Source organism: Thermobia domestica, chromosome 3 (assembly GCF_964235325.1).
Source record: "Thermobia domestica chromosome 3, izTheDome1.hap1.1, whole genome shotgun sequence".
Taxonomy (NCBI): Eukaryota; Metazoa; Arthropoda; class Insecta; order Zygentoma; family Lepismatidae; genus Thermobia; species Thermobia domestica.
Genome location: NC_137456.1, coordinates 185,730,179 through 185,745,033, shown reverse-complemented (window position 1 = coordinate 185,745,033; position 14,855 = coordinate 185,730,179). Strand labels below are relative to the sequence as shown.

Sequence of the window (14,855 nt, the reverse complement as noted above, 5' to 3'; positions counted from 1 at the left end):
TTGAAATTTTTTGTTTCAAAGTTTGGTTTGACATTTTTTTAAAGTTTGTGCACTCATTAGTAAAGAACCGGAACTGTTTAGAACTAAAACCTCTGGCAACATTGTGGTGCAATAGTACACGTCAGAACATGGGGTTGTACTTGAAATGAAAAAACACAATTCATTGAAATGGATCATTTTATTACACTCCACATACATCCATACCAGATAGTGGTTCTGGATATTGTCGATACAATGTATTTTGAACTTCTTGCACTAGTTTGTCTTTAGCATATAATTTTAATTCCAATTGAAGTGTTTTAAGGTCTAATGCAATATCAATTGGTGGAAACTCAATGTCCATTTGATCACAAATAAACTTTTTATCAATACAGGTATGCACCCACGAACGATGTTGACAACCATCACAATATCTAGATACATGTTGTACAATATGCATGACACATTTTTCAAAATAGTACTTTTTCAGGAATATACTTGTTTTGTTACACACTTCCACTGTATGTTTCACACACTGAAATACGCTGATGAATTTGTTCCATTCTGTTTCCGTTAGATACACCATATTGCGAGGGAGATGGAATGTACTCTTTTTACGTAACAGCATCATCTTCTCTTCGAGGACTGTACGCAGCACCACTTCATGATTTGAGCCTAATGATTTGACTATGGTCACATTTAGCTCATCATGAAAATAATCGTTCATTTGGTCGATTCGTGCCATTCTTCACAGGTCAGTTGTACACCAAATTGTTCTGCTTTGCCCAACCGAATCACTGGTTCAAATGTTCTAGCACTGATACTAATCATCACATGTTTTGTTTGAAATATATTTATTGGATAATAGCTTGCGAAGATGAACTCTTTATCGTTAGAAGTACACATCTTTCCTCCTGAAAAGCACTTGCTCAAATGATTTCACGGTATTGGTTGATTTATAGAACTACGGCTGACGTCATGTGCTGACGCTTGAATACATGGTTTCATCACAGTTGCTGACGTCATGCTGACCAACCACATTCATACAACTATGTCTGATGTGCTGATGTTTGAATCACAATTGATGACGAATCTGGCTGTGTACTAAATTCAAATTGATGACTTCGACCCAAGAGTCTTTTATAGCATAAAGATACAGATCCAGTATTTAAGAAACGCAGCAGTTCTTCTTGTTTTGATGCTTCCATGGGTAAATATCTTGCTGGTAAAATTATATTCTTATCATTTTCAAGCTTCACTACGATTCTTAATCCAAACTTTGTAGGGATCATTTGGGATTCTATAAGGTACATTCTGTTGTAAATCAGTAATCTTGGTAAATGATTTCATCACATCACGTGTGTTTAGAAACTGCAGACAAGTAGCCATGATGATGTTATCATGAATACTAACGCGAACGATGATGCAAAACTGATGACGTTGCATTATCATGTTCTGACGTGTACTATTGCACCACAATGTTGCCAGAGGTTTTAGTTCTAAACAGTTCCGGTTCTTTACTAATGAGTGCACAAACTTTAAAAAAAATGTCAAACCAAACTTTGAAACAAAAAATTTCAAACAAAAATCTTTGAAACAAAATTTTGAAACGAAAAAACATTCAAACAAAAAAAATTTCAAACGAAAGAAATTCAAACAAAATTTTGAAACAAAAAAAAATTCAAACAAAATTTTGAAACAAAAAATTTCAAACAAAAAATTTGGAAACGAAAAATTTCAAAACAAAAAAAATTTCAAACAAAAAAATTTTAAACAAAAAATTTTGAAACAAAAGTTGTCAAAAAAAATTCAAACAAAATTCTGAAACAAAAAATTCAAACAAAAAATTTGAAAGCAAGAATTTTCAAACAAAATGTTGCAAGCAAAAAAAATTCAAACTAAAAAATTTTACGTTTCACGGTTAACCGTCAAACTTTATCCGGTTTTTAACTATTCGATTAACAAATAAACGGTTTTGATCATATTTATCATTGAGTGCAAAATATTGAACGAAAACAAGATTTTTAAATGTAAAACAAAACTTAAAAACTGAATACAGCAAAGATTTAACACTCATCAACCAATCAGATTGCACGAAAGATAGTGATCAGCCAATCAGATTGCACGAAAGATAGTGATCAGCCAATCAAATTGCATCAACAATAACTTTGCCAGTGTTGTAGCATGTATTCCCTTAAGACTATGAGTCATAAGTTTCAATAAGGTTAGCTATGTATCCCTGTACACTAGCTCATCAAGGTCAATCACGTGGTACAACGTCTTGCTTACGTTTATATTTGGCTGTAATAATCAATACCAATGACGCATTCTCAAATTATCCTACAAAGTTTCAATGTACCAATGTCCTGGACTCCTAATCCCATCATAGGTCAATAACTGATCACGTGATCACAATGATTTACCCAAAGAACAATTATCAATTATTGATATGACAATAAGAAATGTACCCCCTCCCAAAATTTAAGATTGGTACACAAATACACCTGTGTCTTATGAAAAAAGTAATAAATCCTGTACTTATTCAATAATAAAGCCGGTCAATAACATTTAAATTTTGAATATTTGGTCATAAGAGGAACACCAATGGGTCCTAGAAAACGTTTACCGAATTTTGTTATTTGATAATTCCCAAATTTAAAAGGGAACATAAACATATAAAGGTAATAAACCATATAACGTGCTAAAAAGGTGTCAGAACCTCCGAAATTCGATTTTTGGTAGTTCTTTACCCATGAAAGGGAACGATGTGGACCATCCAAATTTATAGTGGTACATATTGAAGTCCTGTACTATGATACCAAATGCTTATATTAAAACAATTTCTAAAACCGAGTGGATGAGCCAAGATACCCCTCCCAAATTTTTCAAGGGGTGCGTCAATGTACCCATGTCTTATGATAGGAAATGAACCCATATACATGACCATATAACCATATAAGGTAATAGAACCTCATCCAAGGGGATAACTTAGGTCAAACCAAACACGTGGTACAACGTATTGCTTACGTTTATATTTTGGCAATTTGTACCCCTAAAAGGGAACAAGATGGACCACCCAAATTTATCATGATACATGTTGAGGTCATGTACTATGATACCGAATGTTTAAATTGGAAAATTTCCAAAATTTAAGAGGATATGGAATGGACCCCTATACATGATCATATAACCATATAAGGTAATAGGACCTCATCCAATGGGGATAAATTGAGCCAAAACCAAACACGTGGTTGTACTAAAATTTGGCAATTTCGTACCCATCAAAGGAAACGTGGTGAACCACCCAAATTTATAGTAATATATATTAGGGTTCTATACTATAATACCAAACATGTAAAAAGGGGCAATTTCCAAAATTAAAGGGGTGGGCCAAAGTACCCCTCCCAAATTTTTAAAGGAGTGCACAAATGTACCTATGTCTTATGATAGGGAATAGACCCCTATACATAACCATATAACCATATAAGGTAATAGAACCTCATCCAAGGGGATAACTTAGGTCAAACCAAACACGTGGTACAACGTATTGCTTACGTTTATATTTTGGCAATTTGTACCCCTAAAAGGGAACGAGGTGGACCACCCAAATTTATCATAATACATGTTAGGGTCCAGTACTATAATACCAAATATATAAAATGAGCAATTTCTAAAATTTAAGGGGTGGGCCAAAGTACCCCTCCCAAATTTTTAAAGGAGTGCACAAATGTACCTATGTCTTATGATAGGGAATAGACCCCTATACATAACCATATAACCATATAAGGTAATAGAACCTCATCCAAGAGGATAAATTGGGCCAAAAGACCAAACACGTGGTACAACGTATTGCTTACGTTTATATTTTGACAATTTTGTACCCCTAGAAGGAAACGAGGTGGACCATCCAAATTTATCATAATACATGTTAGGATCCGGTACTATAATACCAAATGTTTAAATTGGGCAATTTCCAAAATTTAAGGGGTGGGCCAAAGTACCCCTCCCAAATTTTTAAAGGAGTGCACAAATATACCCATATCTTATGAAAGGTAATGGACCCCTATACATGACCATATAACTATATAGGATAATAACACATCATCAAAGGGAATAAAATCGACCAAAAACCAAACACGTGGTATAACGTATTGCTTACGTTTATATTTTGGCAATTTTGTACCCTAGAAGGGAATGAGGTGGACCGCCCAAATTTATCAAGATACATATTAGGGTCCTGTGCTATAATACCCAATGTTTAAATTGGTCAATTTCCAAAATTTAAGGGGTGGGCCAAAGTACCCCTCCCAAATTTTTAAAGGAGTGCACAAATATACCCATATCTTATGAAAGGTAATGGACCCCTATACATGACCATATAACTATATAGGATAATAACACCTCATCAAAGGGATAAAATCGACCAAAAACCAAACACGTGGTATAACGTATTGCTTACGTTTATATTTTGGCAATTTTGTACCCCTAGAAGGGAATGAGGTGGACCGCCCAAATTTATCACGATACATATTAGGGTCCTGTGCTATAATACCCAATGTTTAAATTGGTCAATTTCCAAAATTTAAGGGGTGGGCCAAGGTACCCCTCCCAAATTTTTAAAGGAGTGCACAAATATACCCATATCTTATGAAAGGTAATGGACCCCTGTATACGCCCATATAACTATATAAGGTAATAACACCTCATCCAAGGGGATAAATTAGGTCAAAAAACCCCGAAATTTGAATTTTTGGCAATTTTTTACCCATGAAAGGGAACGACATAGACACCCAATACTGATAGAGGTACATACTATGGTCCTAGGCTACCATACCAAATTTTTAGATTTGGCAATTTCCAAAATTTAAGGGGGGGTGGTCCTATGTACCCCTGCCAAAATTTAGGGGGTGGGCCATCCAAAAATTTAAAGGGGTGCACAAATGTACCTATGTCTTATGAAAGGAATGGACCCCTATACATGACCATATAATCATATAAGGTAATAGGACCTCATCCAAGGAGATAAATTAGGTCGAAAACCAAACACGTGGTACAACGTATTGCTTACGTTTATATTTTGGCAATTTTGTACCCCTAGAAGGGAATGAGGTGGACCACCCAAATTTATCATGATACATATTAGGGTCCTGTACTATAATACCCAATGTTTAAATTGGGCAATTTCCAAAATTTAAGGGGTGGGCTAAGGTACCCCTCCCAAATTTTTCAAGGGGTGCATTAATATACCCATATGTTATGAAAGCTAATGAACCCCTGTATACGCCCATATAACCATATAGGGTAAAAAACACCTCATCCAAGGGGATAAATTAGGTCAAAAACCTCCGAAAATTCAATTTTTGGCAATTTTTTACCCATAAAAGGGAACGACATAGACCCCCCAGTACTGATAGAGGTACATACTGTGGTCCTAGGCTACCACACCAAATTTTTAAATTTGGCAATTTCCAAAATTTAAGGGGGGTGGTCCTATGTACCCCTGCCAAAATTTAGGGGGTGGGCCAAGGTACCCCTGCCAAAATTTAGAGGGGGTGGTCCTAGGTACCCCTAGGTCATTGACCCCGGGCCAAGGTCATTGACCTTTGACCTATGACGTCACAAAAATTTTTGCTGACTCGACTAGATATAACGGGGCCCCTACTACTCCTTTGGGAAGAAACTCTGTGGACAACGCCATTCACAAGTCAGTATTACTTCTTCCTCATTCTGATCTTGCATAGAGCGTCTTTTACATCTATCCTAAACTGAAGGAACACTTTAAGGAAACGTACTATTTATCAGATGAGGATCTCCAGCGCTGTGATCGTGATGTCGCTTCAAAGGCTAGGAACTCTACCGTGACGACGCTATGGGAGGATTTGCACCATTGGTGGAAGTGCATGGAAGTAAGTTGTGACTGTGGAGAAATGGTATACACATTGTTTATTATTTCATTAAGTATTGTTCACTATAATTATTAAAACGCAACACTGTTCAGCCTACTCCCGTAAGCAAAGAAAAGATCAATTACAGCTGCTCCGGCAATTTTCCCTTGTCTCCTTTTAGTCGTAAGTCAGAGCAGAATAAATCAAAATCTATAAGAAAAATAAATGATAATTGTAAATCGACAACATATCGAGCACTTAAAAAAGCTCTGTTATTCTTCTGTTTCATTATTGAGCTCAGATCACGAGAAATATTTCAACTGCTGTGTAGTAATTGAACATTTTTCGTTTAATCTCCCAAAGAGTCTGAAATACTGACTTCAGTGACCAGTTTACATCCATGAGATCAGTATTTACTTGAATAACAGTATATGAAGAAGATAGATTCAATAGGGTTAATAAGCAGATATGAAATCCCTTTTGTAGCAATGAATGAAACTAATGTTTAGAATTTGTGACGAAAGAGCTTTTCCGCAGCGTATAGTCTTTAACTTGTTGTTAATTGTCTATTTTGATTCAATAAGCTGTTCAATTTCTCTCTTTTTATCCGTATCTGTTGCAACTTCCCAAAGAGAAATACATACGTTGACTTTAACCTTTGGTTCTTGAAATAATATACTTCATGTACAGCTTTTATACACGTACTTATAGGCGATAGATAAGTATCGTATTAAGATTAGTTTTCACCATTATTTGGACCCAATATTTGCATATAAGAAACATCGCATTATCCCTTTGCCGAATCTGGGTGTAGTTACAAAAGATGATACTTTTTGTGTGTGTTTTTTTCAGACTGCTGTCCATTGCTTACAAAATGTAATTTCCTTTTTTCTTTGATTATTGACTTAAAGTAATATACCGTATTCATTGCGTATCACAGAGCAAACCTCTGCAGGTATGAGAATGAATGCAGTAAGAAAGTTAGCACTTACATTCAAATAAATTAGCATAAAGTGGTCCAAAAGTGGGCGTACCCCCCTTTAGTTTCAACAGTATAGTGTTAGTTATGGTAGAATGTCTGTACACAGCTATCTTGAAGTCGTAAGAGTCATAAACAAAGGTATGATCACCATCCATGGCATAACACAACTGAATTCTGCACAAAGTTCTGGCAGATGTTTTGCGGAGATACTCCTTAGTCAACGAGGGTGAAGGCGTGTTCCACAGCTGCTCGTAATTCCTGCGTTGTGTGATATCGAGTGTTTCTTACGTGTTGCTTCATGAAAGCCCAGGGAGCATTGTCTGATATCGTCAGATCGGGACTTCTTGGAGGCCTTGCAAAGAGTTGGATGCACAACCTCTTCCAATCCAGCGGCCAGGAAACGTCTGATTCAGGAACTGATCTGATAACTGTTACCAAGCAGAAAACAAATGGATAGCAATGTTGCCAGACAATGCAAAGGAATGTTACCAGACAATGCCAAGCAGTGTTACCAAACAAATGTAGGTAAAACCAAAAACCGTCAGAAAACACCAATTAGAGGTACGCCCACTTCCGGACCTCGCTGTATAAGCGTAAATTAATTACCTACAAATGTTCTTGATATTTCATTCTTTTCCAGATGCCAGAACAGTCGTAATATTAATACTTCTTGGAAGATATTTCCCATCTGTGACCACGTGTATCAAAAGGAAAGACGGAGGTGGATTATGGAAACCTTCCAAATACGAGGCACGGCAAGGATTCCTTTTCATGTCAGAGTATGTACCATTATGTAATATAATGTTATTAATATCTACACTTGATTACAACGAAATATGTCATTAACATTTAATTAGTGATTGGAGAATGGAGAACATTGCACGAAACCTTATCGAACAAACAAACAAACAAAAAAATCAGCTTTTCTGGAAAAACTGCTATGCTCAAACAAAAATATTGTGTAAGCAAACACCATTTTCATCAAACCACGATCCACTCTGACTCACTACGTGTCACCATGATCTACTGATCTACTTCGACCTACTGACCGAATATGTCGAGAGTGGATCAAAGTGGAATGTGTTATATTGAGGACTACAATGAGTCAGTTGTTATTGTTGGATTAGGGTAGTCATACGTAACAGTGGAACATGTAAATGTAACCCAAGATCCACTAAAGTATACTCAAAATTATCCCCACGTGATCCATAGCCACTGACCCGCTCCATCTTTGATGTGCACTCAATTGATATGATTACCATACCATATCAAGAGGATCATATTGGTGGTACATGGAAACAAAAAAGTTTAAGAAAAGGCCCCCTCGGGACAGCACGCCCTTGGTGGAGTGAGCTATCAACCATATTTTGCAATATACATGACTCTTCTTCATGCAATTAGTAAAGCATATATCGGTGTATGTGACGCGATTTGTATCTTACGAAGATATCGTGAACCTAAGTTGTGTAGATAGAAAGGAATATGCATAAAATAGGAAAACACAATATTTATCAGTCGCTAACGCCCTCGCCTTTGGTGCGAGCGGTTCTGGGTTCGATTCCCGGTGGGATCACTCGATCAAAGAAGTGTAACAGCTTTTTCAGGCCAATCATCCTGAGTGTTTTTTTTCCCGGGTTGAGTGAGTTTTTTTTGTTTTTTAATCGCGTCGGATAATATAAACACAGTGCTAAAAATGCCGGGATGGTACCTAACACACAGGTCCCAGACCGCTTCCTTCCCCATCCATTCCTTTCTTGCTTCCCCTCTCTCGGATTGTGTGCTCTCCGAGGGACGACATCCCTCAAACGTGACGAACTTAAGGCCGACCTAAAAGTTACTCCTTCGTTGCTAGTACACTTATCTCCTTTGTTGGGCGACTGCGTTCGATTTCCCGGGAGGAAGGGGGAAGGGATTTTAGGATGTTATTCGTATTTTCGGTTCCACTGTAGGTTTATGCCTTATGAAGTTCCCGTGATGAAACCCTATATTCCAATAACAATAGTAAACGTAAAAATGCTGTAAAACTTTCGGTGAATGCTATGTAAATTTTCTAAAACATAAGTAGAGGTTAAATATGTTTATGGTCATGGATAAAATGTTTACTTGGCTCAAAACAGCTTTTTCCCAGTGTCTTTAAAAATGTTCTTCATTCAACCCTTCAAATATTGAAACTATGATAGCACTCCTTTCTTCATTTTATGGCATAAATAAGTAAGAAGTGTTTACACCCTCCATTCCAAAAGAAACCGAACGTTTTAAAAAAACAAAAAAGCAATGTACATTTTGGAACAAATCATTTTTATTAATCAATGTATTCCCCTTCTGCATCGATACACATATTTGCACGCTCCAACAAGTTGTCAAACGACTTCTCCATGTCCTTTATTGGAATGGTCTTTAGGACGGCGGTCGTCGCCTTCTCAATGGCATCAATAGATGCGTGCCACTTTCCTTTCATCGCCAAATGCAGTTTCGGGAACAGACAGAAATCGCACGGAGCGAGATCTGGTGAATAGGGCGGATGATGCAACCGAATAATGTGATTTTTGACCAAAAATTCAGTTACAAGTCGCGAACGATGTGATGGTGCATTATCGTCCAAAAGAGTCCAACTGCCGATTTCGCGATATTCGGGCCGAATACGACGAATTCTTGCCAGCAAACGCTTCATGACGCCTAAGTAAAACTTTCCAGTGACTGTCTGGCCGGGCTGAACAAATTTTTTGTGGATAATTCCTTTTGAATCGTAAAAACAAATCAGCATCACCTTAACTTTTGACTTCACCAAGCGACTTTTTTTGGGTGTTCCTTCATCCGGCGCTCTCCATTCAGCACTTTGCCGCTTTGTTTCGGGCTCATATTCAAAACACCACGTCTCGTCACCAGTTACAATCGATTTCATGAAGTTTCGATCCTGCCGAGCACTTTTAACGATGTCTTTGCAATGCGCAATTCGATTAACTTTTTGGTCTTCGGTGAGTTTGTGTGGTACAAACCGCGAATTAACCTTCTTAAGGCCCAAAACTTCGGTCAAAATGTGGTATGCGGTTGTTTGAGGAATGCCTAATTCCATTTCAATAACTTTCACCGACGATTTTTTGTTATGTTTGATGAATTCACGCACTTTTTCGATGTTTTCTTCCGATAATCCGGTTCTGGGACGGCCTGATCTTTCGTCATCATCCAGCGTCTCTCTACCCGATTTGAATCGCCTGAACCACTCGTAAACTTGCGTACGGGATAGACACTCATCACCATATGCATTTTGTAGCATTTGGTGCGTTTCACTAAAAGTTTTACCCAGTTTAACACAAAACTCAATTGCAGCTCGTTGTTTGAAACTCATTTTCCGACCGATGTACACAACACACTGACAGTTGAAACGCAATAACTTTGTTGCCGTGCATCCAAATGTCATGACATTTATACCAGTTGTCAATGAGGGACTACGCCATCTACCGGTAAAATATTACAACAGATGGCACTAGTGGTACTATTTGTTTTCAAAAGTTCGGTTTCTTTTGGAATGGAGGGTGTATACTCGAGGTAATGATATGTGTGTAATATCAATCTTATAAAAATACTAAACAGCACGTAGGGTAACTGCACCAACCTTTTCGCGATCATTATTTTAAAAACTAATTCATTGATATTGTAGCATCCTTGCTTTTCAAATTTCCGCAAAGGTTTTTCTTTCTTCTTCCTGGAGATTTGTAACGTCAAGAATTGCGGTCATTGACGTGCAGGATCTAAATTTATTTTATCTTTAAAATATCCGTGCTTACTTTATGTCTGGATGTGATTCCAAGTTTGCCACATTTAATTGAAATATTTATTACTGTAAATGTAAACCATTAAGTGTAAGCTTAGGACAATTTTATTTATGTCGCAGTTATCTATTCACGTAACTACTGTCAAGTTTATAAGTGCAATAATTCAGATTGTTTTCTTTGTGATTATTCTCAAACCTTATACTAAAGGGTAGATTCCTCTAAGGAACTTTACTTAATTTTTCCAGAACTTTTCTTAATTGCATCGGATAATACAAACACAATGAACGGTATTAAAAATGTACAACTCAAGGGGTATAATAATACATTCGAAATACTGTCATATTAACCTATATTAGTTTTCATGACATTTCATATCGCGTAGAAGTGACCTCATTACATTACATTTCTAGTATAGAAGAATGCCTGAAAACAGTTGATAGCAGTTTAATTGGATTGCTATATATATTATTGGTGCACCTCGTGTTTAAAATACAAGCTCATTTTAATTATACGTGTATTTGTAGTTTTTGGAATTTGATAACGTGTTAATAGGTGTGTAACGTGATAATAATTCTGTGTACATGACTTACAGGAAGCGTCCGATCTTCAAACAGAGTTAGAAAGGCATCATCTAAAGATGCAGCGCTTTGGATGTAGTGTGCAGCCCATGCCCGTCGTTGTCGCTTCAAAAATAGATGAACCTCAAGCCTTCTACGTGAGTATTGAGGATAATCTCTACAGAGTTGAAACTCCACTGAAAGCAATCGATAGCACATTCAAGTCGTTTCAAGTACTGGATGCAGAATATCCGAAGGAATCGGAACAGGTGTGGACATTTGTGCAGAAACATATGTACAAAATTGAAAATGACTGCGACAAGAATTTTCCTTCAGTGAACACGCTTATCTCTGAAATATCAAAGATCTAGTACCGTGTAATGGCGGGAAAGGTTGTTTTCCGTTAATCATTTAGTTTGTAAAATAGTTTTTTCATGTATATACGTTCTTTTTAGTTTGTAAGAAGATGCCTAAGTGTTTTGTTTGTCATAGTGACTTAAGAACGAGTCAGTCTCTGTTACTTCATTTAAAATTTTGTCACAAATTAGGTGCCATGAGCCCCTTTCGTTGTGGGGAATCATTGTGTGGACGCGAATTTGATAACACCAATTCATTCCGCAAACACTTGCTGAAACACGAAAGAACAAGTACGGGTGGTGATGGGAACCAGCCTTTTCGTGGATACCAAAATGAGGTGTGTCACATCAATGTTGAGAGACAGTTGACTGATAATGGTGATATACCAATTGAAACTTCTGTGGAAAGCCTTTCTCTTGAAGATTACCGTGAGGCTGTAAAGGAGGAAGCCCTTCTTTTTATTACTAAAGTGTATAGTCAATGTAACTTAACCAGAACTCATATACAAAATCTTTGCGACTGGGTACACGGGTTTATGGGCGGTAGTGTGATGCAACTGCTAAGAGAGAAAATTTTACAAACGCTTCGAGGAAATCATGTTGATGATAATACAGTAACTGAAGTAATGAACATGTTTAGATTAATGTCCAGTCCATTTTATAGCTTGGAAACCGAATATAGGCGATTTGGCATGTTAGAGACAATGGGCAGTTTGATAAAACCAATTGATTATGTTCTTGGACAGAAATTATCTTCAAAGAGAAAGAAAGGCGAGGTTTCGGTGGAAACATTACAAGTGCTTGGAAAGTTTGTGCCTATGCGAAATATGCTTAAACGATTTTTGGAGTTACCGAATGTTCTGTCAACGTTACTCCACTTCAAGAACAGTGCAGAACAAGAGACTGAAGTACTTTTCAGTAGTGTGCAAGGACTGCATTGGAGAAACGAGGTAACAGTTTCTGATGATCGTTTGATATTACCTTTATTTCTTTACTTTGACGATTATGAAATTAACAATCCTTTAAGTGGGCATGCTGGTACAAAAAAGATAGGGGTAGTTTATTATACAATTGCATGTATTCCACCGGAGTTTTTCGCGAAACTAGAGAACGTATTTCTCGCCTTACTCTTTCATTCAAATGATAGAAAAACTTTCGGTAATAAAGCAACCTTTTCAATTCTTATTGAAGAGTTGCGTTTCCTAGAATGTGAAGGTATATGTGTAATGTATAATGGTTTAGAAGTACAGATTTATTTTAAGTTGTGTGTTATTACAGGTGACAATCTTGGATTGAATTCCGTTCTTGGCTTTACAGAGTCATTTTCTGCTAAGTACCCTTGCAGGTTTTGCCTTACATCAAAAACAGATTTACAGGCGCAGTCAAGAGAAAACGTCCGGAATTTGCGGGACGTTGAGAATTATGAACTACATGTAATTCTCGGAGATGCTTCACAGACAGGAGTAAAAGAGAATAGCACTTGGAACATGTTGCCGAGTTTTCATGTTACCAAAAATTACAGTGTGGACGTGATGCATGATCTTTTGGAAGGGGTGGGGAACTATGATATGATGCATATTTTGAAGTACTACATCAACGAAACACGTCTTTTCACAATGGATATTTTAAACAGTAGGATTTCGGCCTTTGCAAGCATGTCAGATGACGTAAATAAGCCGGCACCTTTATCTTCTGAAAATCTTGAAAAGAATAAATTAAACTTGTCTGCTGCTGAAATGTTATTTCTCATAAGGTACTTTGGTTTGATAATGGGTGACTTAATCCCCGAGGAAAATATCGTTTGGAAATTTTATATTCTGCTAAGAGAAATAACAGTCATATTAACATCAAAAGTTATTCACGTAAACACTTCTGAATTACTTTGTACAGTAATTGAAGAACATCATGAGATATACAAATCTTTTTTTCAGGATACATTAAAACCTAAGCATCATCATATGGCTTATGGATATGACTATCCACGTTTAATGCGACATATAGGACCACTTGTTTTCACATGGTGTATGAGGTATGAATCCAAACACCAACCGTCCAAGATTGCTGCCCGTATTGCTTATTGTCGAAAGAATGTTCTAGAAACTATAGGTTTGAAACACCAATTGCAGATATGTTATAAGTTCTTTCAGAAAAACGGTTTTCATATTCAACAAGAAATTGGACCTGGAGCAAAGATATACCTTTCACAAGATCAGAATTTTCCATTGTTTTCAATGTGTTTACCTCCTTCGTTGTTGAAACTTTATCGGTCAGTAGCTTGGTGCATATACAACGGATTTGTGTTCAAGTGTTGCATGGTAGCGTTCGAAATTCATGAAGATGGTTTAAACTTTTATAATATAAAAAAAATTTTGTTAGAAGAAGAGTCGCACATTTTCCTTCTATGTAAGAAAATCAAAACAGTTGGCTATGACAGTTACTACTGTGCGTATCATTTGTCTTTCACGCAAGAGTGGATCTGCATACCAGTAAATTTGAATTTTTCAGGGCCTCCTACGTATTATAAGATGATCGATAATGACAACATATATGTTTCTGTTTCGGTATGATTTTGTGTTGCATGTGGGACAGTGTTTTCTAACATAATCGTAATAGGGCTCGAGCATAAGAAAATGTTTCTTAATCCATGTGATTTTCAGTCAAACAATATTATATCCACTAACAAAGCATTTGCAATGAAGCATACATTCCTGTACTACTAGATGTTTTGCCTGCATGGTCCTATGGCCACCGAAGTAGGAACTAAACTTTTAAAAAACATGGTTGGTTCTATGTAAATTTTATACAGATTTTTGTTCGGAATAGAAAAAGGTTACATATCGAGTGTAAGGAAAAGATCGCACAGCTTGGACAGAATCTGACTCTACAGCTGAAATGAAACGAAAATGTCTTACGATATTTTGTCCTCCGAGGTTCCCTTTTGAAGTGACAGACGGGTAAAATTTGGACTATGAGGTAACACCTTGCGGTACTCTGTAGAAACAAGTGATATCGGCTTTGGAGTTTAGTTTAAACTTCTTCGTTATCTAAGGTTTTTTAAATCAGTTTTTTTTTATTTTAACAACAAAATGGCTAGATTTGAAACGGCATGTTTTGTCATGATCTGGGCACAGAAAGCTTCCTTTTGTACGACATTTATTCAATTTGACATTTTAAATGTACGTTTTCATCTCTTCACATTTTCCCGCCACATTTCAGACCTTTTGCTGCATCCGATATTCCATACCTTTATTTTAAAAAAAGAAGAAAAAGAAAAATGACAAAGAGCTTTGAAGTTAGGTACCTTCGTTTGAAGTACGGCACTT

The 14,855-nt window shown here is 36.7% G+C and overlaps 2 protein-coding genes across 3 annotated transcripts in view; both read left to right on the top strand.

Annotated features, from left to right (window-relative positions):
* The window catches only part of LOC145680897 (uncharacterized), a 46,262-nt gene extending 34,853 nt beyond the window's left edge, over positions 1–11,409 (top strand). For both annotated transcript variants that reach the window (XM_081752057.1, XM_081752056.1), the window contains exons 8-9: positions 7,487–7,625; positions 11,212–11,409. In XM_081752057.1, the coding sequence (XP_081608183.1) occupies positions 7,487–7,625; positions 11,212–11,239 (167 nt within the window). In that variant the 3' untranslated portion in view covers positions 11,240–11,409. The remainder of the gene's footprint in view (positions 1–7,486; positions 7,626–11,211) is intronic.
* A 233-nt stretch (positions 11,410–11,642) lies between these two features.
* Positions 11,643–14,099, top strand: LOC145682062 (uncharacterized). Its single transcript, XM_081753658.1, has one exon. It carries the CDS (start codon positions 11,643–11,645, stop codon positions 14,097–14,099), a length of 2,457 nt encoding a protein of 818 aa, XP_081609784.1.
* The last annotated feature ends 756 nt before the right edge of the window (positions 14,100–14,855 follow it).